Source organism: Ambystoma mexicanum, chromosome 3q (genome assembly GCF_040938575.1).
Source record: "Ambystoma mexicanum isolate Mex_15411 chromosome 3q, UKY_AmexF1_1, whole genome shotgun sequence".
NCBI classification, from domain to species: Eukaryota; Metazoa; Chordata; class Amphibia; order Caudata; family Ambystomatidae; genus Ambystoma; species Ambystoma mexicanum.
The window spans coordinates 1,081,710,951-1,081,736,818 of NC_090926.1; the positions used below are offsets into that span (position 1 = coordinate 1,081,710,951).

General features: G+C 46.3%; 1 protein-coding gene across 4 annotated transcripts in view; it reads left to right on the forward strand.

Annotated features, from left to right (window-relative positions):
- The first annotated feature begins 237 nt into the window (after positions 1–237).
- Positions 238–25,868, forward strand: part of LOC138583271 (zinc finger protein 2-like) — a 184,693-nt gene continuing 159,062 nt past the window's right edge. For all 4 annotated transcript variants that reach the window (XM_069655360.1, XM_069655361.1, XM_069655363.1 and 1 more), the window contains exon 1: positions 238–402. In XM_069655360.1, the coding sequence (XP_069511461.1) occupies positions 379–402 (24 nt within the window). In that variant the 5' untranslated portion in view covers positions 238–378. The remainder of the gene's footprint in view (positions 403–25,868) is intronic.

Consider the following 25,868-nt stretch of genomic DNA (forward strand, 5'->3'; position numbering starts at 1 on the left):
TATTAACAACTTATAAAATAAAGTGTCATGAAAAGGTGAAAGGTTCATAAGTCAGACCACCCTGGCGCAATAAAAAGGGACTCGTTTGCGCATGCTCAAAGGATTTTCACTCGAAACGTGCTCACAGCACTAGATAATCCTACGCATGCGTTGTCTGATGCCCTTTCCATTCCCGATAGGGAGACACTGTTCAAGTATTAATCTTCACGTCTCCAATTCTGCACATGCGCAGATACTGTCTAAGAACTTCCTGTCAGTTTTGATCACTGGTAGGGAGCTGATTCATTTGGATACATGTACAATTTCTATTCCCTGCTCGGGTACAGCTCGACGCATGAACTTTCTCCTGCAACATATAGTTAGAAAGAACAGAGAGATATGTTCCAGCAGGATGCAGGAAAGGTGAGTGGTTTTCTTTTCATGAAAGTGACTGCTTGTGCGGTTTAGTTGAACCTATTCCAGCAGATTTATGAACATTTTCAGGCTTAAGACGTTATTGATCAAACCTCTCAGAGTTAGACGTGTCCGGCCCCCATGTTGAGGATGCCCTGGGAGGCAGTGCCCATCGCTCAGCCGACATCTCGAGGCTGCAATGATCACTCTGACACAGGTGGTTTGGCTGCAACTGCAATGAGCCTCATTACTCCATCTTCTCGGGTTAAGATTCTTCTTGGTCTGTGTGGACTTGTCACAGTAGGACTGGTTTCACAGGGTCTTCGCCGTGATGGGCCGCGGGTAGCGGTCAAATGGGTTTGCAGTGGTGGCAGTGAGTCTTCTAATCAGAGGGTTCGGTTCTGATCCAGTCCTTGGCAGAAGTTCTTACTCAGCTTTGCTAGATGTTTGTCAAACATCTCAATGTCCTGTGCTCCGTGAAGGTCAGCTATCCTTGTGAAGATTTGGAGCTCCAGAAGATATCTGCAGGGCATTGTTCTGGACTATCCGAAGACTCTTTGGGTGTTGCACATGGCAGGTCATCCATGCTGGGGAGGTATACGTCAGTGTAGGTCTGATGATCGCCTTGTAGACATTGATCTTTGGGTATCAGGTAATATCCCCACCAAGAATATCGCTGTATATATGGTCATCGGGAATGGCCAAAGGCAATATTTTTTGTGGGGATAATATTAGGGTTTTTTGGGAGCAGGGGTTGCAGGGGTGTCCCCCGCTCCTTTTAAAATAATACAGGGGTTGCGGGTGTGTGCCCCGCATGTTCCATGTCTTAATATCGCTGCAAAAAATGGCAATATTTTTGTATGGCGATATTTTTTCGGGGATATTAACACATGGAACTGATCTTTGTCTGGAGGGGCATTGATTTGGCCTTCACAAGTGGGTACAGGGCTTTCCTGTTGACTTTTGCTGAGTAGTCTCGATATGGCTTCCCCAGTTGAATTTGCTGTGCAGGGTCACACCAAGGTAGCGTCTGCTGCTCTCCCACTTGATGGTCTCTCCGTTGAGGCTGATGTGCGGGTGCTCCTTGATCTTCTTTCTGGTGAACAGTGTTGCAGTTGTCTTGCTGGTGAGTTCTATCCACCAGTCACTGTACCATTTCGAGATGGTATCCAATGAAGCTTGCAGGTTCTTTGCCACTTTCTTTTCGCTGAATGACTGGGAGATGACGACAACATCGTCCACATACAGTGCCAGGTCGGTCTTGTGGAGATCTGTCGGGATGTCGTTAGTGAAGATGTTGAATAGGAAGGGTCCGAGGTTCGATCCCTGTGGCACACCTGCATGGATGGGATGTGATGAGGACATCTCAGACCGCATTGCGACAGGGAAGGTGCGGTCTCCCAGGTAGCTTGCAATCGTCTTCACCAGGTAGTTTGGAAATCCAAGGCCAATCATCTTGCGTAGGAGTCCCTTGTGCCAGACTCGGTCGAACGCTTTGGCGACATCCAAGAAAACGATTCCCTTGGACTTCTTGATGTTGAATCCGTGGCTGATTGTGTCCACCACTCTCAACAGCTGATGGGTCGTTGCATGCTCCTTTTGAAATCCAAACTGATTCTTTGCTAGTAGATTTCATTTGGAAGCAAGTCGCTGAGTCGGGCGAGGAGGACCTACTCCAGGAGCTTTGATAATCCAGAGAGCTGGCTGATGGAGCAGTAGTTTGCAGGATCCCTCAGTGGTTTGCTGGCCTTTGGGAAAAGGAGGACACTTGCTTCCTTCCAGGATCTCGGGAAGTGCCGGAGCCTCATGCGTGCATTGAATATCCCTGTGAGGTGTTCGATTGATGCCGGCGGGAGGTTCTTGATTGCCAGGTTGGTTATTCCGTCGCTACCTGATGCCTTGTTGTTCGCCAGCTTCTCTGCAAGTCCTGCTACCTCAGAGCTTGTGCACTCCTTGATATCTTCTGCTTTCATCCCACTTTGGTCTTCTGCAAGATGCTTCTCAACTTCTTCCTCCACTCCGTCTGAGAGCCTACTTGCCTTGTTCGGTGTGAACAAAGCCTCCAGTGTCTCGGCAAAGACCTCTGCCTTATCCTTGTTGCTGCATGCAAGGTGGGTTTGTCCCTGGATAAGTGGGCTTGGCTCCTTTTTCCCAGTCAGGTGACAAATCATTCTCCATACTGAGTTGTCCGCCTCCTTCAACTTGGTTGTTGCGGCCTCCCACTTCTCTCCACTGTTGTCTGATTTGCTCCCACAGGAGTCTTGTGAGCGTGTTGTACTTCTGCAGGGGATCAGGCATGTGGAACTTCTGCCACTGGCGTATGGCCCGACTGCCAAGCGGGAGCCTGCTTGGCTCTTTTATTAACAGTCACGTGGTGCTGTGCTGATGTTACAACTTTCCATGCCAAGGGTAAAGGCAAATAAACTACACAATAACAACAACATTAAATGCCATGAATTACCTCCACTTCCACTCTTCCTCGTACCAGTACTTATTCATGAGGTGCCTGCATGTGACACAGGACCTTCTTCTATTTCGCTTCTTTTGCATAACTCCTCCCCTTAACTCTCCACTTCCAGTTTAAGTGATGGTCCGGACAGACAACACCACATCTTTGCCCTATGCCAACCACCAAGGGGGGTTCGGCCGGTCCTTGAATGCTCTGGCGGCTCAAATACGTTCTTGGGGGGGGGGAGTCATACCTATTGTCCCTGGTGGCCACTCATGTCAAGGGAGTGGACAATGCTTGGGCGGATCAACTCAGCTGCCGGTTGCCCTCCTCTTTGGAGCTGATTTTGTTGGACAGATTGTTTGCAGAGGTCTGCCTCTGGTTCGGGCGCCCGTTTCTAGATCTCTTTGCCTCTCGGCCCTCTGCAAAGGTTCTTCCCTTCTGCTCCCAGTTTCTGGCCAAGGGGCCATTGGGGGTTGATGCCCTGATGGTGGAGTAGCCTCGGGGTCTCCGTTCCCACCTCTCCCCCTTCTCCCCCAGGTGGTTCAGCATATCAAGGAAAGCAGGGCGACAGTGCAGTTGGTTGCTTCGTTCTGGCCTCGTCCGAGCTGGTTTGCCTCCTTGATGGAACTTCAGTCCTGGGAGCCCTGGTTGGTCCAGAGTTGGCCTTGTCCCCTGCAGGTGGGGCTGGGGTTCAGGGTCAGGCAGATTCAATGGGCAGTTTGGCTATTGCATGGTCTTGATTAGTCCCCCAGGGTTTTTTCGGGTCCTTTGGTCGAGCCTATCCTTAATGTTCGAAGGCCTTCTACTCTGAAGGCATATGACAGGCACCGGGGCCATTTTCGGGATTGGTGTGGGTGTTCTGGGATCCCCCCTACAATTCGGTCTGCCCGCTATTCTCCAGTTCCTCCAAGAGGGTTTTGACAAGAGACGGTGATGTCCACGCTTCGCTCCCAATGGGCCTACATTAAAATCCTCTTGGGGGACTCTGATGGCCACCTGAATGGGGAGTCTTGGTGGGGAAGTTTCTTCGGGGTCTCTCTTCTTCCCATCCTTCTACAAATAAGGTCTTCCCCCCTGGGATCTCCCTCTTGTCTTTAGGTTCCTTCAGGGGCCTCCCTTTGAGCCCCTGTCAGAAATTGACATCAAGCATTTTACTCTAAAGAATGCTTTCCTGGTTGCTATCACATCTGCCCGTAGACTGGGAGAGGTTGGGGCTCTGTTGTGTCGACCCCCTTTCTTGAGAGTTCTGCCGACTCTGTGGTTTTGCGATGTGATTAAAAGTTTCTGCCTAAAGGTGTGTCTCGGTTTCACACTTCTCAGGATCTGGGTCTCCCTGCGTTTTTCAGGATCCGCAGACGCTGGACGAGGTGGCTTGGCGTGCCATAGATGTGCGGCGCACGGTTCTGAAATATTTGGCTCGGTCGGACTGCCCCTTTCCAGCACTCTGATAGTCTCTTGGTTACTTTTGGCCCACTGGTGTGGGGCGGAAGGCCTCTGTGGTTTCCGTTAGCCGGTGAATCCATATTGTTGTCTCCATGGCTTATTTGGATTCTGGTTTGCCTGTCCCTGACCACGTTCAGAGTCGCTCTACCCGGGGTTTGGCTGCTTCCTGGGCAGATGCTCGAGGGGTTTCTCTACAGGAGATTTGTAGGGCTTCACCTTTGCCAACCGCTATCGGTTGAATGTCCCCCTCACTCCAGGGATGGTTCCTTCGGGGTTGGTGTTTTGTCTGTTAAGATGTGATGGTGGGAGTCAATAAAGGTGTGGTTTGTTTTGTTTGTTTGTTTGTTTGTTTTATTTATTTGTATGGCGCACCGGACCCGAAAGGTATCTGGGCACCTTTAGCACAGATGGTTACAAGTATACTTTTAGCTTGGTTACAGTAGATGCAATATACAACATGAAACATAGATATATACAATTTATACAAGAAGATTAATTCTACATACTATGCAGAGAGTGATACAGTGGAAATCTATAGACAATGGAATCTATTTATTTATTTGCATTTTTAAAGCGCACAACTGCCCTAGGGCATCGTGGTGCTGTTACAAGAGAGCTTACTTGGCATAAAAACAGCGGGTGCTTGGTTAACAGTCATTGCTAATGTTCCAAGGTTACATGGGAACAGTGAGCATAGGTACAATTGTTGGTTACAGCATTATTCATGTTTACATTGGCATATTTTATTTGGTACAGATTTACTTGAATAGGATAGTTTTCAGTGCCCTTCTGAATGACGTGAGGGATGTTTCAGCTATCAGTTTTGGTGGTAGTGAGTTCCAAGATTTTGGTGCTAGAAATTCGAAGCTCGAGCCACCAGCCCTGGCTCTTTTGAAGTTAGGGAAAGAGAGTTGGTTTGTGTACAGATCCCTTTTGGGTCCAATTGTCTGAACTTGTAGTATTCGTTCAGATAGATAGCTAGGGGCAGAATGGGATATGCATCTGTGGGTTATAGTGAGGGTCTTGAACTGGATGCACTCTTTGACTGGGAGCCAGTGGGCATTTTGTCTTGCTAGGGAGATGTGCTCCCTCCTGGGTATACCGAGAGCAGCTCTCAGTGTGTTGTTTTGGGTCGTTTGCAATCTTTTAATGTTTCTGGCAGAGGTGCCTAGAAGGAGGATGTTACAATAATCTAGTTTGACGCCTATGGTGGCCCTGGCAATTCTGAGACCGTTTTCGGTGGGCAGGTGAGGTTTTACCGCATTGATTATTTTGGTTGTCAAGGCAGCTGAGGAGGAGATATAGCTGACATGTCTATCCATGGACAGAGTTGAGTCTAGGTATACTCCCAGGGTTTTTACCGCTGCAGAGACTGAGATTACAGAGCTTTGAAATTACTATATTTACTGTCTAGTTTATTAAGGGTTTCTTTTGGGCCCACTATTAGTATCTCAGTCTTGTCTCCATTGAGACAGAGGCCATTGGCTGCCATCCAGGCCTGGATGATACCATATGTGTTTTGTAGGGTTTTGAGGTCTCCCCCGATAAAAGGAGAAGAATTTGTGTGTCGTCAACATAATTGGTGAAGGTTATGCCGAATTCTTATAGGTCGTTGAAGAGGGGAAGTGTAAATAGGTTGTATAGTGTGGGGGAAGTGCAGGAACCTTGTGGTACTCCGCAGTTAATAGGGGACGAGGTGGCTGAGGCTTGTTCTGAGAATACCCTCAGGCTCTGCCCTCCAGGAAGGATGAGATCTATGTGGTGGCCTCAATGGAGAAGTGTGCTGTGTTGGTGAGGTGTGTCTCTAGGATTTTATGGTTGACTAGGTCGAACGCAGCCGACAGGTCGAGGAGCAGGAGAATGGCACATTTGCTCTTGTCCATATTTCTTAGGAGTTGGTTTTTTCGATCGAGCAGCACCGACTCTGTGCCATGCCATGGGCGAAAACCGGACTGTCTTTTTCCAAGGATATTGTGTAGTTCTAGATAGGCTTGTATCTGTAGATATGCAGCCTTATCCAGGATTTTCAGCAAGAAAGGTACAGTTGTGATTGGCCTGTAGTTGTTGGGTGAGTCTGGGTCTAGGGTGTTTTTTTTAGCAGTGGCCGAACCCATGCTTCCTTAAGAGAAGAGGGTACTGAGCCAGTGGCAAATATTAATAAATGTTGCGATGAACGGTGCTAGAGACTCAGCGCAGTCTTTGATTATATTTGCTGGACATACGTCACCTTTGCAGAGTGAGGGTTTTGTTTGTTTCATGATGTGTAGAACTTCAGGAGTAGTTACCTTTCTAAAGGTAAATGGCGGTATTAGGTTACTGTCAGGCTGGATAGCGGTCATAGAGTTTGGAGTGGTTTGATTTGTGTGGGAGGACTTAGGTAGGTTGTCAAAGTTAGCTTTGATTTTTTTTGGAGTAGTTCACTTTTGTCTAGCAAGGCCTTCTGGATGGCATTGCACCATTTCTCGTCCTTGACTGTTTGGTGTTTGGACGTGGAGGTATGACTAGCTCATTGAAGATGGCGAATAGTTCTTTTGAATGTGATTGGGCATTGTCGATTCTTGTGTTGTAGGCAGCAGCTTTAGCTTTGGCTATGGCGTTTTTGTATTGTTTAGCAATAGCTAGGTATGAGACATTTGAGGGAGCGGAGGGGCAGGATTGCCATTTGTTAAGAGCGTGTCTTTTGAATGTTTTCAGGTCACGTAGCTCTTGGTTGAACCATGAGTTGGCGTGAAAGAGTTTTTTAGCTTTTTTGTTCTCTAATGGAGCAATATTGTCGATCATCTCTTTGATAGTTGTGTTGTAGAGTTCGACCAATTCTTTGGGGTTATTTGAAGTGGGTGATGCTAATGCTGAGGCTTCTAAGAGTGGGCAAATTCTCTCTTTGGTGAGTTTTTTTTGGATCTGGCTAGGGCAGCTGGCGTGGGAAGGATTTGCGTAGGTGCTGCATTTGTTGGGATGTAGAAGTGGATGAGATGGTCTGTCCAGGGTTGAGGGGTGTTGGAGCTGATGTCTACCCTGCAGTTGTGGTCCACTAGCCAGTCTAGTATGCGACCTTTAGTGTGAGTGGCAGAGTCACCTTTCTGGATGAATTGTAGGTCCTGGAGGGCTTTAGCAAAGGCTTTACTGTGTTTGTCTTTGGGGTCATTGAATCCGAGATTAAAATCTCCTAAGAGTAAGGCTTTAGTGTTTGTTTTGAGGTTGTTACCTATGAGGTGTAGAAGGTTGGCTTGGAAGTATAGAAGCGGGCCCGGGGGGCGGTAGATGAGGTGCATTGTCATAGTGTCATTGGGTGTGAAGGCGATCTTTACTGATAGGGTGTCAAAGCTCTCAGATGAAGTGGATTTAATTTGTCTAGCTTTAAGAGTTTCCTTGATTATAAGGCCCACCCCTCCTTCTTTGTGTGTTGGTCTATCTTGTCGGAGGATGATGTACCCGGGGGAAGGGACTGTCATATGGTTGGTCCTGAAGCTTCATGTAGCCAGGTTTCTGTTATGGCTAGAGCGTCTAACTCCAGGTCGGAGATTAGGTCATGAATTTCTGTGGCGTGGGTTGGCAATGATCTAGCATTAATGAGGGCAAGTTGGATATGGGAGGGCTCATGTATACTAGGTTTAGGTTTGGCAGTGTTGTTGTGGTGTGTGACGGTAGGCAACTGTGATTTTGTTGGTGGGAGTGATTGTGGTTGGTGGGGGGGGTTGTCCCCATCGTACATTTGAAAGACTTGGTGTGCGCTGTGGTTATGCAAGCCCCTAATCTAGCGTTTCTTACGTGCCCTGGTAGTGTGTGTGATGTGATATGGGTGGTGGATTTGGGCCTGAGGATAGCGTTAGTAGGTGGTGTAGCTGAGGAGTGGTGGGTATGGCGCTCATATGTGCTTAAGGCCGGCAGGAACGGGGTAGGCGGGATAGAATCCGAGCAGGGAGGCCTGTTAGGTTGGTAAGTGGCCATGTTTAGTGTCAGGCGTGGAGGGCCACTGGTGGACTATGTGGTTGGGTTACTGGCAATAAGTGTTAGTCCTAGGGCAGTGGGAAGAGGCCATGTGTTATCAGGAGGCTGGTGCAGTAGGCAGATAGGCAGTTATTGATACAGTTAGGCAGACTCTAGAGCAATGCTGGTACAGTAAATAATGCAGTTATCAATGCAGTTTAGCTGAGCCTAGAGCATTACTGGTACAGTAAATAGGCAGTTATCAATGCATTTTGGTTGACTCTAGACCTGTGGAGAGCAGTTGAGGCATATTATAGGTAAGTGACAACGATTCGGATACATAATGCACAGGTAACTTGGATAATAATGCATGCCCGGTGAACATTTGGTGGGGCACATGGTGAGTGGCTGGGTGTGATTAACAGGGAATAGTGTACCGGTAAGTGGTACAGGCTAGGGTAAGGGAGAATAAATATATTGTACCAGGGTAGGGGTAACAAGTCATGAAGAGAATATGCGAAGAGCAAGTCAGGAGGTTGTGTAGCCTAGTATAGGGCAGGGCTAGGGCTATCCCGAAACATTGGTAACCAACCAGTTTATGGCGCTGCAATTCTGTCTCTGTGTCTCATTGGGACATTTCCCCGTTGCTGCTGTGGTATGCCTCATGAAGTAAGTACTGGGACGAGAAAGAGTGGACATGGAGGTAATGCTCTGATTACTTACCTGTAATCTTCCTTACTACTAGTCCTACTCTTCCTCGTCACAGAACTGATGAACCTCCTCTCCCTCCCTGCGGGGGGTCCCCTGCTCCGGCTTGGATATGTTAAATTGGAAGCTGGCGGATACTGGGAGGGGTTATGCAAAAGAAAAGAAATGGAAGAAGGTCCTGTGTCGGAGGCAGGGGCCTCATAAAGTAAGTACTGTGATGAGGAAGAGTAGGACTAGGAGCAATGAAGATTACCGGTAAGTAATCAGAGCATTATCGTAACTAATAAAAACTCACGTTGGATCCAAAGGTCAGGTTAGTACATTATCAAATACACAGTTTGCTGGGAGGGGTCCTATCAACATTTGGCGGTACTGATTATCTTCTTGTGAGTGACTGTGGTGACTACTTGACATACAGGTAGTTCTGGCAAACCCTGACTTGCTATCTTACTCTGCCTACTTTCAGCAGGTGACTCATACGCTGGATCACAGCTTCAAATTTACATTACTAATGAGTCCACTTTAAGCACAGCACGTTTGCTGGACCACAGCTTCTCAAACACGCCTCCTTGTTCATTGTCATGATATGGGCTTTGGAACACATAGTTTGTTTGTTTTATTATTTGTAGTGCGCGATCATACCCTGGGGTAACAGTGCGCAGCATTTTCAAGAAATTGCGAAGCTTAGTTACAACAATAAAAATATATAACACACAGTAAAAGTAATATCACGGATTATATACATATATACAAATAGGGCAATAAGTACAGGCAATAAGTACAGGCAATAGGCAATATAATATGAGCGGGTGGTCGTGGTATGAAGACCTAGGATCCCTGCGTTTTCAACCATGAAACGACCTTGGATCAGAAGTTCTGATAGGGCATGTCCATTCTGAGAGTAGGTGGTAGAGAGTTCCACAGTTTAGCTGCTTTAACTGGGAAGCTGTTACTCCCTATAGTGGAGCGCTTAAAGTTGGGGACAGAAAGACAGTCTTCGTAAGCTGTTCTTGTGGGTCTCAGGGAGGTCTGTCTATGGAATCTGTCTATCAGATAGATGGGGGCAGCGTTATTGAGGGATTTGTGAGCGAGCAAGGCAGATTTTAGGAGAATTTTATCTTTGGTAGAGAGCCAATTATACTGTTGGCGATATGCTGTAATATGCACTCTTCTGGAGATGCCCAGTGCCGCTCTAAGAGCATTGTTCTGGAGCGTTTGCAATTTGCAGGTGGTGGTTTTAGCGGATCCAAGATAGAGAGTGTTACAATAGTCCAGGCGGGACAGTATAAGGGCTCTAGCGAGGGTCAAGCAGCTGGTATCGGACAGAAAGGGTTTGGCTGCATGGATCAATTTACATGTGTAGGCCGTGGAGGAGGCTAGGGAGTTCACCTGTCGGTTGAAGGATAAGATAGAATCCAAATAGACTCCTAGTGTTTTAACCTCTTGTCCTATTTTGATGCTATTGCCATTGTTCATGAAAGAATAGGCAGGGCCTAATTTCTCTAGGCTGGTGGTGGTGCCTAGAATTATGAGTTCAGTTTTACCATCATTCAGGCACAGTCCATGTGTGGCCATCCATGTCTGGATGATGATGTGCACTCTATTCACCAAGGCCAAATTCTTCCCATGATCTCCAGAAAGCGGAAGCAGGATCTGGGTATCATCTGCATAGTTCGTGTAGGTGCTACCGAGATGATCCAAATCATCGAAAAGGGGCTTGGTAAATATATTGTACAATGTGGGGGAGACACAGAAACCCTGTGGCACACCACAGGTGATGGGTGTGCGGTCTGCTGCGGCTGTGGGTGAGAAGACCCTCATGGTTCTGCCGTTGAGGAATGATCTAATCCATGTGGTGGCCTCAACAGAAAAGTGAGCTGATGTGTGTAGGTGTGTGCATAGGACAGAGTGATCGACCAGGTCAAATGCTGCAGAGAGGTCTAGGAGGAGGAGTAAGGCGGCTTGGCCATTGTCTCTAAGCTTGTCGATCTGAGCTTTGAGGTCATTGAGAGCCGTGTCAGTCCCATGTTGAGGACGGAAGCCTGATTGTCCAGCTCCTAGTAGATGATGTTCTTCCAGGTACTTCTGTATTTGTACGTATGCAACCTTATCCAATATTTTTAGAAGGAATGGTATAGTCATTATGGGGTTATAGTTTGTAGGTGTGGCTGGATCAAGTGTAGGTTTTTTTAGTAGTGGAAGTACCCATGATTGTTTTAAGTTGGTAGGGATAGAACCAGTGGAGAAGGAGGCGTTCATTAATTTCGTGATGAACGGGGAAAGTTTGCGGGCAGCATCTTTAATGAGCTGTGCAGGGCATAGATCGCCCTGACAATTAGAGGGTTTCAGTGACAAGATAATTTTCTCTACTTCGAGTGTGGAGACTTTAGATAAGTTAAAGCGGTGGTATCCCTTAAAGTAGACTTCTCAGGCAATTTAGAGTGGAGAGGTCCTTCAGGGAAGCTTTTTTTTGGGAAATTTTGTTTTGTAGAGTAGCAATCTTGTTAGCTAGCGTGTCTTAGATTTCTGAGCACCAGTTTTTATCTTTAATGCAAGTATCTGGTGTTGCTATAGGGGTTTCTACTTCTTTGAGGATGGAAAATAGTTCCTTCATATTTGACTTTGGTTGGGATATACGGGAGTCGAAGGAGGTTCGTTTAGCAAGGTAGATTTCTTTTTTGTAGAGGGCAGCTAGTTTAATAAGTTTGAGTTTATTAGCTGCTGAAGGGAGTTTTTTCCATGCGGCTTCGCAGTTTCTTTTTTGCTGTCTTAGATTTTTGAGGAATGGTGTGTACCATTTGTGCAAGTGCGTTTTGGGCTTGCTAGGTCTAAGTTTAAGGGGGGAGATTAGATCCAAAGAGGTTGACATGATTTTATTGAATTCTTCAACCAGAATCTCTGGATCCAAGTTGTCGGGGAGTGAATTGAGTGTGGGGAGTAGATTAGTGATAAGTCTCTCCACAGTGATACTCTGCTTGTTTCTCGTAAGTGTAGGTGGGGCCCTGCTAATCGGTAGGGGTGGGAGTCGGATGGTAGGGAGCGAGAACAATACCAAATGGTGGTCAGGCCAGGCTAGTGGAGAGATGTCAGTGATGTTGGCTAGGCACTTATAGTCAGCCACCCAGTCGAGTATTCTACCTTTGGCATGTGTAGGTTCCAAGCATCTTTGTGTATTAAGTATAGTACTAGCGGTTTGGTCTGCCGAGTCATTAAAGCCCATATTGAAGTCCCCAAGGGTGAGTACATAGAGGTTTGTTTAAACTACACACATTTAGAACCTTTACACTTCAAACACTTTATTAGTCCAGAAAAGAGCAGGGAGCGCCCTACTGGCTAGCAAAGCCGCACTAGGGACACTGGGGCCAGATCCACAATTTGGTAATGGGGACAGTCCCTCTTGAGTAGTCCAGAAAAGGTGGAGAGTGCTCCATTAGCCGGCAAAGCCGCACCCGGAGTCTCCAGGGCCCACATCGACTGTCATCTCATAAGCAAGTCAATGCTCAGAATGGGCTGAGCTCGTGGGCCACCGTTCAGGATCTGGCAGAGGGTCTTCGGAGCCCTATTCCTATGGCTCCCGCTGCAGCTGGATGCTGCTTCCGGCAAAGCTTTGGAGGTTTCTTACTTGCAGCGGTCTGTCAGGAGTCTTTCATGTCTCCCATGAGGATGGGGCCAAGTGGGGAAATCGTCACTTGCGTCCCCCCGTCGGGCATGGAAAGGCTGACAAGGCGGTCTTGGCCACGCCGCTTTGGTAGCAGGCGAGGCATGGGACCAGTAGCAGGACGCTGTGCCAGCTCCAGTCCCCAGCAGTGGTATTGGGCTTCTGGCAGAGGTATGGGTAGCGCATGTGCTGGCTCCCCTGCAACATCTTCTCTCCTCCAGGTGGGTGTCTGCAGTCCAGGTCGTGCCCTTCTCATCTTCCCCCCTCGGGTGGGAGTTCGCTGTGGCTGAAATCCAGGTCGTGCCATCTGTGGACTTCCCTAGGTGGGAGCAATTTCTGGTGATGGGCGAGACACAGGAAACGCAGCGGTCCAGGTAGCGCAATCTCTCTATCCCAAATGTGAGAAGGTCACTCTGCTGTGGCGGCATCGAAGGCTGCGCCCTTATCTCCCCAGGTGGGAGTTTCACGTTAGTGCAGTTAACGTGGCGGCAGATGCCGCGCTCATTCTTACCCCCTGCTGGGCTCACTGAGACTGCAGAGGCCACGTTCATTCTCTCGCCCCCAATCGGGGATGATTCAAACAAGGTGGCGGCCTCGTTCCCTATCCCTCAGGCGGGAGGTAAATGGATTATTGTGGCGGCCATGCCCTCGCTCACCTTCCTCTTTTTATTTTCTAGCAGCAATCACCGCTCAATCATCAGGATCCCTGAGGTGGGCCATGTTTTCTTTCTCCCGGGGTGAAGTTCAATTCATGCTTTGCTTTATTTTTTCCATGTCACAGCAGGGACCAGGCTCCCCCATCCTGGAACGCTTTTTCCCCAACAGGCTGTGCCGACCATGTCTTCCCCAGGCAGGAGCCTGCTTCTTTCGTTTTTAACAGGCGGTGGACAGCGCTGCACAGTACCGGGCTCTCCCATGCAGGAGCTGCCATGTGTGCTCTGGAGGCAGCAGTTGTTCGGGGTCCGGCCCCCACGTTGTGAGCATGCCCTGGGAGCTCAGGGCTGCAATGATCACTGTGACACATGTGGTTGGGCTGTAACTGACGAGCGGAAGACTGCTCGGCTCTTTTAATAATAAATTCAACAATTACACAACCACACTGCACATGTACAAAGGATTTCAAACACAGCAACATTTAATAAGAATAATACAGCCGACACGTGTTTCGACCACAGGTCTTCTTCCAAGCTGAAGAGAACTAGCTCTGTTGCATTGTGCCTGCTGTGAGAAACCTGAGAGTATTCTCACTCTTATTCCCCATGGGTCCTTTGCACAGGTGGCCAGGGAAAGGCCATTGCTTTTGGATCCTGACCCTGGGGGACAAGCGAGGGTGGATCACCTGGGTGGAGGGTATTTGAGGACTGGGAGTGGCATGCCCCTGGGAGAGACATGGTATCCCCCTTTTCCTACTGACGACCAGCCCAACCCTTGTCCCACCTTCATGGGTTATTGTGAGCCAACTCTTCTGACTTCCTCATATATATAACCACTATTAGTACTGGGATGAAGAAGAGGCCAACGGGAGTAATGAAGAGTAGGTGCTTTTAACACTCTGGCACTCAGAGAAGGAAGAGGCCTGGTGAGAGTTGTAGAGGTCAGACATGTCCCTTTAATGATGGTCAGGCATAGGTAATTGGATTTTCGCCTGTTAAAGGGCTGCAGATTTATAAAATAAAGCCCAATCAAATGATGTCAGGAGAGACAGTGGCGCTGATGGTGAAGCAGCAGTAGAGAGGCCAAGAGAAGCACTGAGGAGCTGTATGTGTGCAGCACGCCCACGGTTCATGGGCGTACGAGCTGGGAGCTGGGGCTCTGTGGAACCGAACAAACGCTGAAACGGAAGCCGTGCAGGGAGGTGGCTCCTTTTTCTGGTGTTCGCAGTGCTCGTTCTCCTGGGGACAGAAGCCGACCTAGGAGTGCCTGAGGGGCAGGAGGTGGACCCCTGAGACGGAGAACAGAAGGCTGAGAGATCTGTGCTGCAGGAACACTGAAAGAAGCAACCAGTGAGTGTATATGAGAGAGGAAACCCAGTATGGTAGTATTTGAACTTATGCAGAGGATTACCTTGTATCAGACTGGTCGCGTGCATGATAAAACACATTTTTGAAAGTCTCTGTTAACTATTGAACAATTGATAATATTTTGTAGCAGAGTCGCGTGTACATGAAAGCACGTTTTCGAATGCTGGGCATGATTATAAAAGGCAGTCTATAAAGATATATAACGCGATGAACTGAATGAAACTTTTAACAATTATGACTTCCAAACCGAATGAAAAACTTAAGCAAACACTTATTGAATATTGAATTGAAAGAAAACTTAATGAATAAACAGAACTGTTACCTATTAAGATTACAAATGAACAGAACTTTAAAATTCAAATAAAACTACCATGTGCCAAGCTAAAAAGTGAATGAAACTTTAAATGCAAGTAAAACTCATAGATGCTGAACCTACAAGTCAACAAAACATTGAACCAAAGAAACCAATACACATTGAACTTTAAAGCAAACAGAACTTTAACAATACAAGTGAACCCAATATAGGGGTGGTCAGTCATAATGTAGAATGCAATAATGTCGAAAGTCAAAATGTCTAAAAAAAAAATTTCGCAAACAATAATGTCGAAAACCAATAATGTCGAATTTTTCTACATTTTTTCGAATTTTTCGAAGAAAAAATAAATAAATATATATATATAATTAAAATGTGTTGAGTATGAGGGGTGAGAGGGTGAGAGGGTGGTGGGGGGGTGGCCGGGGGGTGTTGGGTGAGGAGGGTTGGGGGGGACCCCCCTAGTAAATTATACTCTTCTTGTTTATGTATTTATTGATAGTGCTAAATGACATTTCTTTTTCGACATTTTGTTTTCTAAAAATTGACTCTTTTCATTATATGTATAGGTTTTCGACATTATTGTTTTCTACATTTTTTTTTCTACATTATGACTATAAACCCCAATATAGATAGAACTCCAATGAGAATGGAACTTTGGAGATTAACTATAACAAGTGAACTGAAGAAAAGTTTATTAAACAACAGAGTGGGAGGAATTGTAAATAATAAAATATACTTGGACAGCTGAATGAACGGCAGCTTTCAGTCAAGACATTTTTGTACAAAGACCAACCATATACAGAGGGTGCAAGTGTGGCGCAGAACTTAAAGAACACCTACAAAATACCATTATGACTTTGGAAAGTGAATCCTGGGGAAGGGAATCCTGAGGCTAACCTACGTATTGACTTGAGGACAAAGTCTCAAGATATTTTGTGTTTGGAACTGTGTATTGGAACTTGGAGAAGGGAAACCTGAGTATTGGTTAACTCTATATCATCCTAAACTTAAGGCAATCCTGAGACTATTGTTGGAACTGTTTTATATTTGAGGTAGGGAGCTGAAAGAAAGCTGTGAGCTGGACAGAGCTCTGAGCATTGTGTTGAATACTGTTTTGTTGACTGCTGACATCCCTACACATTGTATAGGCTAGTTGTGAGGTCAGGTATAGGGGTTGGACACAGATTCCTAAGTTGAACTCTTTGACTCTGACGTTCCTTCATTTTGTTTTGGTAGGGAAATCCCACCATAGTATAGGGCAAGAGAGGCCATTTACCATCCTGATTTTTAAGTTAATAAAGTTTTATTGTTTATTCAGAATCCATTGTCTGTGTCTTACTCCAAGATGCATTCACACTGCTTGCTATAATTGTTGCAGGGATTGAATAAATAGATGGTGGGCTGCTGAGATAGTAGCTCTCTTTCTGTGAACTCCGTTGAAGGCTCCAGCACCTGGACCTGTCTTTGTGGGCTTCCAATCCTTTACACCTTGCATTAGTTCATCCAGCCTGGGAGATTGGTGATCTGGATTTGTCAGAAAAGCCAGCGGATCGGGATTAAGAGGGGCATGTGTACCTTCTGGAATAAATTAGCCTTTTCTTTCTTTTAAAAAATGCCTTTATACCATATATATTTTTTTAAATCAAATTTTATTAATATTTAGCGTTATAACATTGCATAACATATTTAAAAATGAGTCTCCAAAACACAAGCATAACACTCTCCCTCTATCCCTCCCCCCACCCTCACCCAGTTCGAGCACTCGCACATAGTCCACCTAGCGAGTTCATGGAAAGCATAACAGTGATTATTCATTTGTCTCTTTGCATGCTGGAGTTTTGGCCCAAACATTTAGGCAACATTCAATTGGTCCGGTCGGCAGCGGCCTTTCCCGTCCAGGGGGGGAAGCCCTCGGTGTGGTTCTGCCCCCTTAGGCCCTGCGACCATATTTTTCAAAGAAGGGGAGCCATAGTTCTTTAACGTTTGATTTGGACTCGTCAATCAAGTGGGTGAGAAACTCCATATCATATATGGCCCTTACCTTCGTGACCCATACCTTTTCTCCCGGCATAGCAGGGCTTTTCCATTTCTGTGCCAAACAGCACCTAGCCGCCACCAACATAACCTGTAGCATGTGGCCCTGAGTTCCCTCGTGGTCATCTCCTACATCAATTCCAAAGAGGAGGAGCCAGGGGCTCAGAGACCTCTCGACTCCATCCACCCCCTTGATCCAGGATAGTACCTCCCCCAATATGTCAGGACCACTGGGCACTTCCACCACATATGAAAGTAGTCACCCTTTGCCTTCTTGCATTTCCAACAATGTTGGTCATACCCCGCTCTCATAGTGCCACCTGTGTATGACCTTGAGGGTCTGGTGCCGGAATTGCAGCGAGGCCGTGGAGCAGATGGCCCGCCTGCACATTTTGGACCACCTTACATCATCTATCTCCACACCTAAATCCCTTCCCCATTGCAAGCGTGCCGGTGGCGGGTGTCATGATGCCTACCTCCAAGGAGCCAGACAAGGCCCAGCTACCCCAGAGGCAGACATCATGTCCCCGAGGGAAGACTCAGCAGCCCCAAGTAGGGGCCCTTTGGACTCAGTCCTGGCGCCTTTGGCGCCAGGCTCATATTGGACAACAGTCCTGGCGCCATAGGCGCCAGGCTCATAAAAGATGACTTTGTGTTTAAAGGTGCTTGGTGTAAACTTACCTGATGCAGACCATGCTGCAACATCCGGGCCATCTAGAGGCCTGAATGGGACTACTTTCTCTTTGGGGACTACTTAACCACACGGGTGTGGCCGGAGGAAGAATACATACCTGAGAGGAAGGATACATACCTGGAACTACTTTGAAGGCTATTTAAGCCACGCCCAAGCAGCAACTCACGCTTCGCGTTGTTCTGCATCTAGCAGCTGGACGCTCACCGTGTCTGCTCCTGCATCCTGACTTCTGCCACGCCCGCCAGCATCCTGGAACACCTGCAAAGGGAGAAGAGAAGAGAATCGGGGAAAGAAGAGTCCTTACCTGCTAAATACCGCATTCCGGAGACATTTCGCCGACGATCCTGAAAAGGAAGACATTCATTTTAAAAGCACATTGCATCGATCGCTGCAGCGCCGCATTCCACTCACCTTTACTAGGCGCCTCCATGTTCATCAGCGACCATCTGGATCCGCAACCACATTTCAGCGCCTAGGGAGAAAAAGACAAGAACAAAGGTGAGCTAGGGAAGAGAATAAGAAAACCTTCATTTGCCATCATAAGACTTACCTGTTGGGTCATTCCCACTTCATTTCGGGTCGGTGCCGCATCCTGGCATTTCCGGACCCCGGCCCCTAAGGGGAAAAAGAGACATCAGCGTTAGTGAGCGAATGCTAAGACATTACCTGAACGCTCATTAAAGACTTACCTGATATCTACTGGAACTGCACCTTTCACTTCGGTCGGTGCCATATCTCTGGCATTTCCGAACCCCGGCCCCTATGGGGAAAAAAGACGCAAGCATTAGTGCATTAATGCAAGGACACTAAAGGAACCTCTCATCAAACAACTCACCTGAGTTTGCTTTGTCGGTTCCATTGCTCATCTCGGAATCTTTGTTCTGCACCTGAAATAGAGACAACGGACAATTATTATTTCGGGCTCATTCTTATAAACAGAATTCTCACAGTACTTTACCGGGAAGGTCAAGCAAACTTGAACTCTCTACAATCCATGATCCAGTGAAGTAACTGGATTACAACGCGCCCCTGCATCAAAAGCAGGATGGAGAGCTCGTCCTTTCAGACCCTAAGGTGAGACTTCACGGGGAATCGCAGAAGGGTTTTGTGGAGGGTGAGAAGGGAGTGGGAGGCTTACACATTATCCCGCAGATTGTTAATACTCCCTTTTCACACACAGAAGGATATTTCTGCGAGTCAGACAAGCCAGATTTGAAGGTCCAGTCCTGTCCATCTTCCGAGTCCTGCGCTTCACCATAGAAGAGGCAATAGCACTCCAAACCAGGCCTGCGCCTCTGTGGGAGTCAGGTGAGCGTAACAGAACGCGAAGCCTACCTACAATTTCCCACCCGGGCGCTATGGAAACTTCCGAGACAGACCAGCTGGCCCAACTTTTGGGGGAATTACGGGCAGAGGTACACTCCGCCCGCCAGGAGACTAACGCTCTCAAAAGAGAACTGATCTTATCTAAGGAAAGAACTGATGACCTGGCCAAACGGTTGTTGCAGGGTCAGGCAGGACAAACTCCTTTACCTAGTTCCGGGGGTAATCCCACTTCTATGATTTCGAATAACCCGGTACAAATCAATCTACCTGGAAACATGCCTTTGGCCCCGCCTGAACGTTTTGCTGGGGACCCCAAGAAATATGCCGTTTTTATGAACCAATGTCGCTTACACTTCCTATGCAGACCTGGGGCCTTCCCTAATGACCAGACCAAGGTAGCTTTTGTATTATCTTATCTCAGCGGCTGTGCTGCCGATTGGTCAGTTCCTTTGGTAAATCAAGATGACCCAATTCTCCAGGATTTTCAAGGCTTCCAGGCAAGCATGGAAAGATTATTTGCTCGACACTCTCAGGGACAGGCCCTAGACAACGAACTGCTATCCTTACAACAAGGTAACCAGGATCTCTTATCTTACATCGCCACCTTTAATAGGTTGGTTGTGGAAACTGGGTGGCCAGAGAATAAAAGGATCACATTATTTCATCGAGGTCTGCGCGGAGAACTTAAAGACGTGCTAGCCCAAATAGTAAATCCACCCCAAGTCTGCGCGGAGTACATAGACCTTGTGGTCCAACTTGATCACAGACTTCAGAATAGAAAAGCAGATCGATCCAAGTTTGAAACCAGAGTGTTGCTCAAAACTCACGCTAACCCCAAGAGTACCGACGTTTCAGAACCTATGCAAATCGGTGGAGTTAAAGGACCGTTAACGCAGAAGGAACGGGAGAGAAGGCGGCAAAAGCAATTATGTCTCTATTGCGGAGCTTCTGGTCACTTTCTACGAGATTGTCTGGTAAAACCACCTAAGAAGGTGGTTGGAGCCACTGACAACAATTTAACAGAACCTGATTCGGGAAATGACCAAGCCCGACAAGCGTAGAGGTCCGCTTGCCGAGCTTGAAAACAAACTCTTTGACCTCGCATTTCATCATGCCAATGGTCCTCGTAGATCCGAATCAGCCTCGGCGGTTGCATGCTATAAAGGCATACATCGACAGTGGAGCTATTGGAAACTATGTAGATCGTGAATTGGCCTCCAGGATTAATCTCCCTCTCCGTCCGAAAACTAACAAGGATGTCATTACTACAGTTGATGGAACCGAAATAGCCTCAGGGCCGGTAACTCATTCCACTACAGAAGTGACACTAGTGGGTCAGGATGGACATCGGGAAGCTATTGTGTTTGACGTAATCAAGGCCCCACAGTTTCAAGTAATTCTAGTAATTCCTTGGTTAGAAACACATAATCCTCGAATAGACTGGCGAGCAAAGAGTATAACCTTTCCTGATTGTGAACAAACTTGTTATCCAAGAAATCCAAATATGGGCCTGGCCTCAGTAACTCCCGCCACTATACAACTACCGGCTGAGTACCAAGAATTCCAAGACGTTTTCCAAAAAGAACAGGCCAACACGTTACCTCCCCACCGGTCGTACAATTGTCAAATCGATCTGGTACGCAATGCTCAACCGCCTTGCAGTAGGATTTATGCTCTTACTGAACCTGAGAACCTTTATTTGCGTCAGTATTTAGATCAGTACCTTGCCAATGGTTTTATTCGCCCGTCAAAGTCTCCTGTTTCCTCAGCTCTGTTCTTCGTGCCGAAAAAAGAAGGCGACCTTAGAACATGTATTGACTACCGCGCCCTAAATCAAATAACGATTAAGAATCGTTATCCTCTGCCTCTGATCCCTGAACTTCTCGACCAGGTAAAAGATGCTTGTATGTACACCAAGTTAGATCTCCGGGGAGCTTATCACCTGGTGCGTATAAAAGAAGGTGACGAATGGAAGACTGCATTGCGCACCAAATATGGGCTAAGCCCGAGTGCGCAAAGGGCATCGAATACACGGAGTATCCTGCTGTTGTGCTGTTTGGCTGCTGGGCTGCTCGCTGTGTAAGTACTACACTGCATAAGCCAGCAGCCACGATAGGCTGAGCTGAGATTTGAGGAAATAAAGCTTATACTGAGGAGCTGCACTACAGGATGAAACCTACGGTTGTACATACGGATGCATCAGGAACAGCCGTGCGAACTCGCCTGCAGGTAAGGCAAAAATTTGCATCACTCCCGGAAGTGAATGGAAGCCCGGAGCGCGCACAAAACATGCCGATGCTGAAACAATCTCGCTTACCCTTTTGCACCAAGAAGCGTAAAAGCTTGTCTGTGGGGGCCCCGCGACCGATACGGGTAGCGAAAAAATGTTGAGTTTGGTTATTGAAGACCCTGTGCGGTTAGCTCCAAAATCACCTGTTCAACCTATGGCCTGTACAGTTTCCACTCTCGAAGAGCCCGTGAGTCACCTCCCTCCACCCTTTGAAACACCAAGCTTGCATGAGGAGGATGCCGATCAGGTCAAGAAGTTAGATCTCATTGCTGGTGAAGGATATTCCAGCAAAACGATCAATACTGCGCCCCCAGGAGATAAAGAAAAAAGTATAGTTGAACAAAACCAGACGGTAGGGGTGTTACCCGAGAAAGCCCCAGTTCTCCTGGTCAATCTGAGCCTTGAAAAGACGACGGAAATACTAGACCAACCTAGCAACCTTGATACTTGGAGAGACTCGTGTTGTCCGATCCCATCTTTAATTTCCCCAAGGAGGGGAAATGATTCTGTAAACATGCCGACTAATGATCTAGTCAACTATGGAACTACACCTATAGCGGACATGTGCGAAAGCATGTTGGATGAAAATTCTAGTCTGGATGTGGCATTGAACTCCCCTACTCTGACCTTAAAGGAAACCACAAACAGATCTCTGCTGATTGAGTCTGTGTGGGAAAAGGAGGACCAATGGGACACAAATGACTCGGAATTATGGGAGAAAGCCCATACAGGGAAGATAACAGATGTCAGTGGCTCAAGGAAAAGAGCCCCCAAAATAATACCCAGCTGGGGGCAAATGCCCTGCTCTCAAATGACCTAACTGACCGTGAATCTCCTCCTCGGACCCTACACAAAGATATGCCGGCGATGCCTTAACCTAAGGGGACGCTCCCTCCAAAGGCCAGACTAGAAAAGAAAACCCTGTGGGATTTTGTAAGTGAAACTCCGTCAAAAACTACAGGCACTGAAGGAAAGACAATGTTGCCATTAGTTAATTTGAGCAATTCAAGTTTAGCTAACAAAATTATGCAAGACCTCACTCTCTTGATGGGGAAAATAGAGAGAGAAAAAAGGAGGAGTTTCTCGATAATAAGCGAGAAAATGGCTGAACTGGAAAAGGAGCAAACTAAAGGGAGCTCCCTGGAGTTGGAGGCCGCGGGGGCCGAGGTCCTCGCAACAAAAACCCAAAGAGACTTCAGGTTAATGACCCTGTCACAAAGATCTTTAATTGAGAGGAGAAATCCATGCCTCGAAGATAGACCGTCAAGCTTAAAACCACAAGGACAATCTGTAGAACCCCAAATGATAACGAAAATGACCAAAAGCAGTGTTCTGAAATCTTTACGAAAGATCAAATTATACACCTAATTAAAGACGCTTACCAAACTGATAGAGAAAAGGATATGAAACACATCCAGCAAGTGATCATGACCTCATTGAACATCACACTGGCACCATACCTAAAATTGTATGAGATGATAAATGACTCTGTAAAAGAGATGACTACTACTAACATACAAATTAAAGAGGCAAATATACAAACGGATTTGTCCCTGCGGAATTTGAATGTACGAATGGACAAAGAAGCCGAAAAATCCCATACATGGCAAAATCGCCTCACTGATCTGGCAAGGAGAGATGCTAATGATAAGTCCTTATTGATGGAGGCGGTTCTGGAAGATTGCAAGTGGATGCGAAATTTATGCGAACAGAAAAAAGATGAGGTAAGCATGGTTGAAAATCCGTGTCGAGGGAAAGGCCCCATGAAATTGAGTCAAAATAAACCAAATCAACCCATGCAAACTGAGCAAATGACCAAAGAGGTTATATTGATCTCTCCCGGTTGTAAGGGGGTGGGAAGTCGTGACTTAAAAATTCAATCAGAAAAATCCAATTTCGCTATCTTTAGTGGTGGGACATCCAAGAACCTGTCCTCAGAAAAGGGAAATGAGCAGAAGAAAAAACCAAACGAAAATGGCAAAAAAACAAAAAATGAAGGCTTAAAACGGAAGATAAATGGTTCCAGGGCATTCTTAAGGAATCTAAGAACGCCCCCAAGAAGAGAAAACCCCCAACAGGCAAAGAAGCCGAGGAGAGAACTGGCAATGGGAGACACGAACATTTTGGTGGACACAAATGCAAAGGATGTGGGAGGGGGGAAAACCCTCCTCCCTCCCTGGAGGATAATGGAGATGAGTCAGACCAACGAGAAGATCTAAGTGACCTGATTGACATTATGGAAGAAAATAGGGAGGACAAAGAGTGGCAAAGCATCAGCCCATCAGAATGGAAAACTATGGACAACTGGGAGATGGTGGAGAGGAGACCTAATCCCTCTGATCGCAAGAAACCCCAACGAGATATCCTGCCGAAAACCTTAAAGGAGACAAAAAGCGGATCTGACTCATCGGAAAGGGAGGAAGTCAATGAGGCTGATGACAATCCTGCTAACTTCAAAACCTTAGAACAAAAAATACAGGAGCTAGCTACCAAAGAAAGGAGGGTACGATTTCAACTTGAAAGCTTTCATCTAAAACAGGATGGTAAAAACAGAATTAAAGAAACAAAGAAGATCAACAAAGGAATAAAAGCGTCTGTCCCTCCTTCGAGGAAAGCCCCATCAAAAGAATGCTATTTGAAATTAGAGACGACACTCAATGGACCAAGAAGAGCTTTGCTCAATAGGAGCTATGTAGTCTCGCTTTGAAACCAAACATCAGCTCTACGCATGATATCTACTGAGGACATTAAAGTTGTGGAATTCCCAAGAGAACAGAGAATGGACCAAGTTATATTGCATCTTAATTCAAATGAGATCAAGCAGAAATTTCTGAAGGCTACTGACATCCTAAGAAAAAAGGGATTTCGTCTGACGGAATTAGAGGATGACATTAAGCCTGATAGAATGGATATATCACCAAAGGACAGAAGACGTGCTAATAATGAGGTCTCATCCTGCACGGAAAAAGAATCTATGGGAAAAAAGAGAGAAAAAAATGGTCAAGAAAAAGAGGAAAAGAAGAGTAAGACTCCAAAAGAAAATGAAAAAGAAGGAAATAAAAATCCCGAAAACCATTTATACAGCACCAAAGAAAATGTTGAAAAACTAAAATCTTTGAGGTTTACAGTAGATAATTCACAAAACCCAAGGAAGGGTAAAATAAATGAAAACAAACCTGAAAATGAACCAAATGATTGGCCCCCCATGGCAAATGATCGCAACTAAAAAAAAAAACAATAGAATAAGGAAGTTGGAAATGGATCCGTTCGCTGTGCCTCATGGAATACCAGAGGATTTCATCATCTGTTCTCGACGGAAAGCTCTTTCTTGACCAAATATGATCTCATTTGCATCCAAGAATCATGGCTGTGTGAACCTCCAATATGTGAAGGGTATGAAGTCTACTTCAATCCGGCATAAAAGGGACTGAAAGGCCGACCGTTTGCAGGCCTCTTGGTATTAAAAAAAATCGATAGCCACTTACAAATACTCAAGCACAAAGCTCCAAATCCTTACGTTCAAATATTGAAAATAGCCTCTACAACAGAAAATCAGGAGGAGATGATCAATTTGCTATTGATTAATACATACTGGAGGGAAAATATGCCAAACCCAGGGTCATACTTAAAATCTATCACAAATGCCATTGACAAGTCCATGACGGAGGAAGAAGATCAGCTCATATTGCTGAATGGTGATTTAAACATCAAGCTCCTGGACAAAGGGGGCAAAATTAAAGAGATTGAAAATCTTACAGGAAAAGAAAGCCAATGGATGAAGGAAATCCGCATACGGGATATGATGATGTTAAACAGCCAAACAAATGGCGACCTCATGGGGGCCGACACTTGGCATAGTGGAAAATTGAGAGCATGCTTGGACTATTGTTTTGTGGGAAGAGATACGCTTGCCTGGATAAAATCATTTTGAGTCATCAAGCAAGCTAATAGTGACCACTCTCTTCTGCAAACTGAGCTTGCATGGGATTCAAGAGCTTTCCCAAAGGGAGGAAAAGTGATGGAAACAGAGATATCGTGGGGAAGAAACAGGCTGCGACTTAAAGATCAGATTATACCAACACTGACGAAAAATTTCCAGGAAGCCGTAGAAAAGGGCGAGGAGGTGGTCGATTATAAATGGCTGTTTAAAGCTTATGAGGTTAAGTACGATTCATCTAAACTGAAGCAGGTCAAAAGGAAACACGCCTTTAATGAATTTGTAGTCGCCAGATGAAAAAGATACAGAGCTGACCTCAGGCGTATAAAAAAGTCTCATAGCCTAGACAAATGCGAATTGGAAAGAAAATGCCGACAAACCTACAAGAATTGGCTGCAATCAACCAGATACCAAAGAACTCAAAGAGACGCAGAACAAATGATGGCAGCCTTAGCAACAAATAATACAAAAAGTACCTGGGATCTAATTAACAACAGAGATTCTAATCAATCGGCCATAGGTATTAACCAAGTCTCTGAGAAAAACTGGTTCGACCACTATACTGCCCTGTTCAAAGGAAAAAATGAGGAAGAAGTAGTTGATAAAAGAACAGGAAACGCTACCTGGTCATTGAACTTCGATAGAGAAGGCATTCAAATACTGATCAAA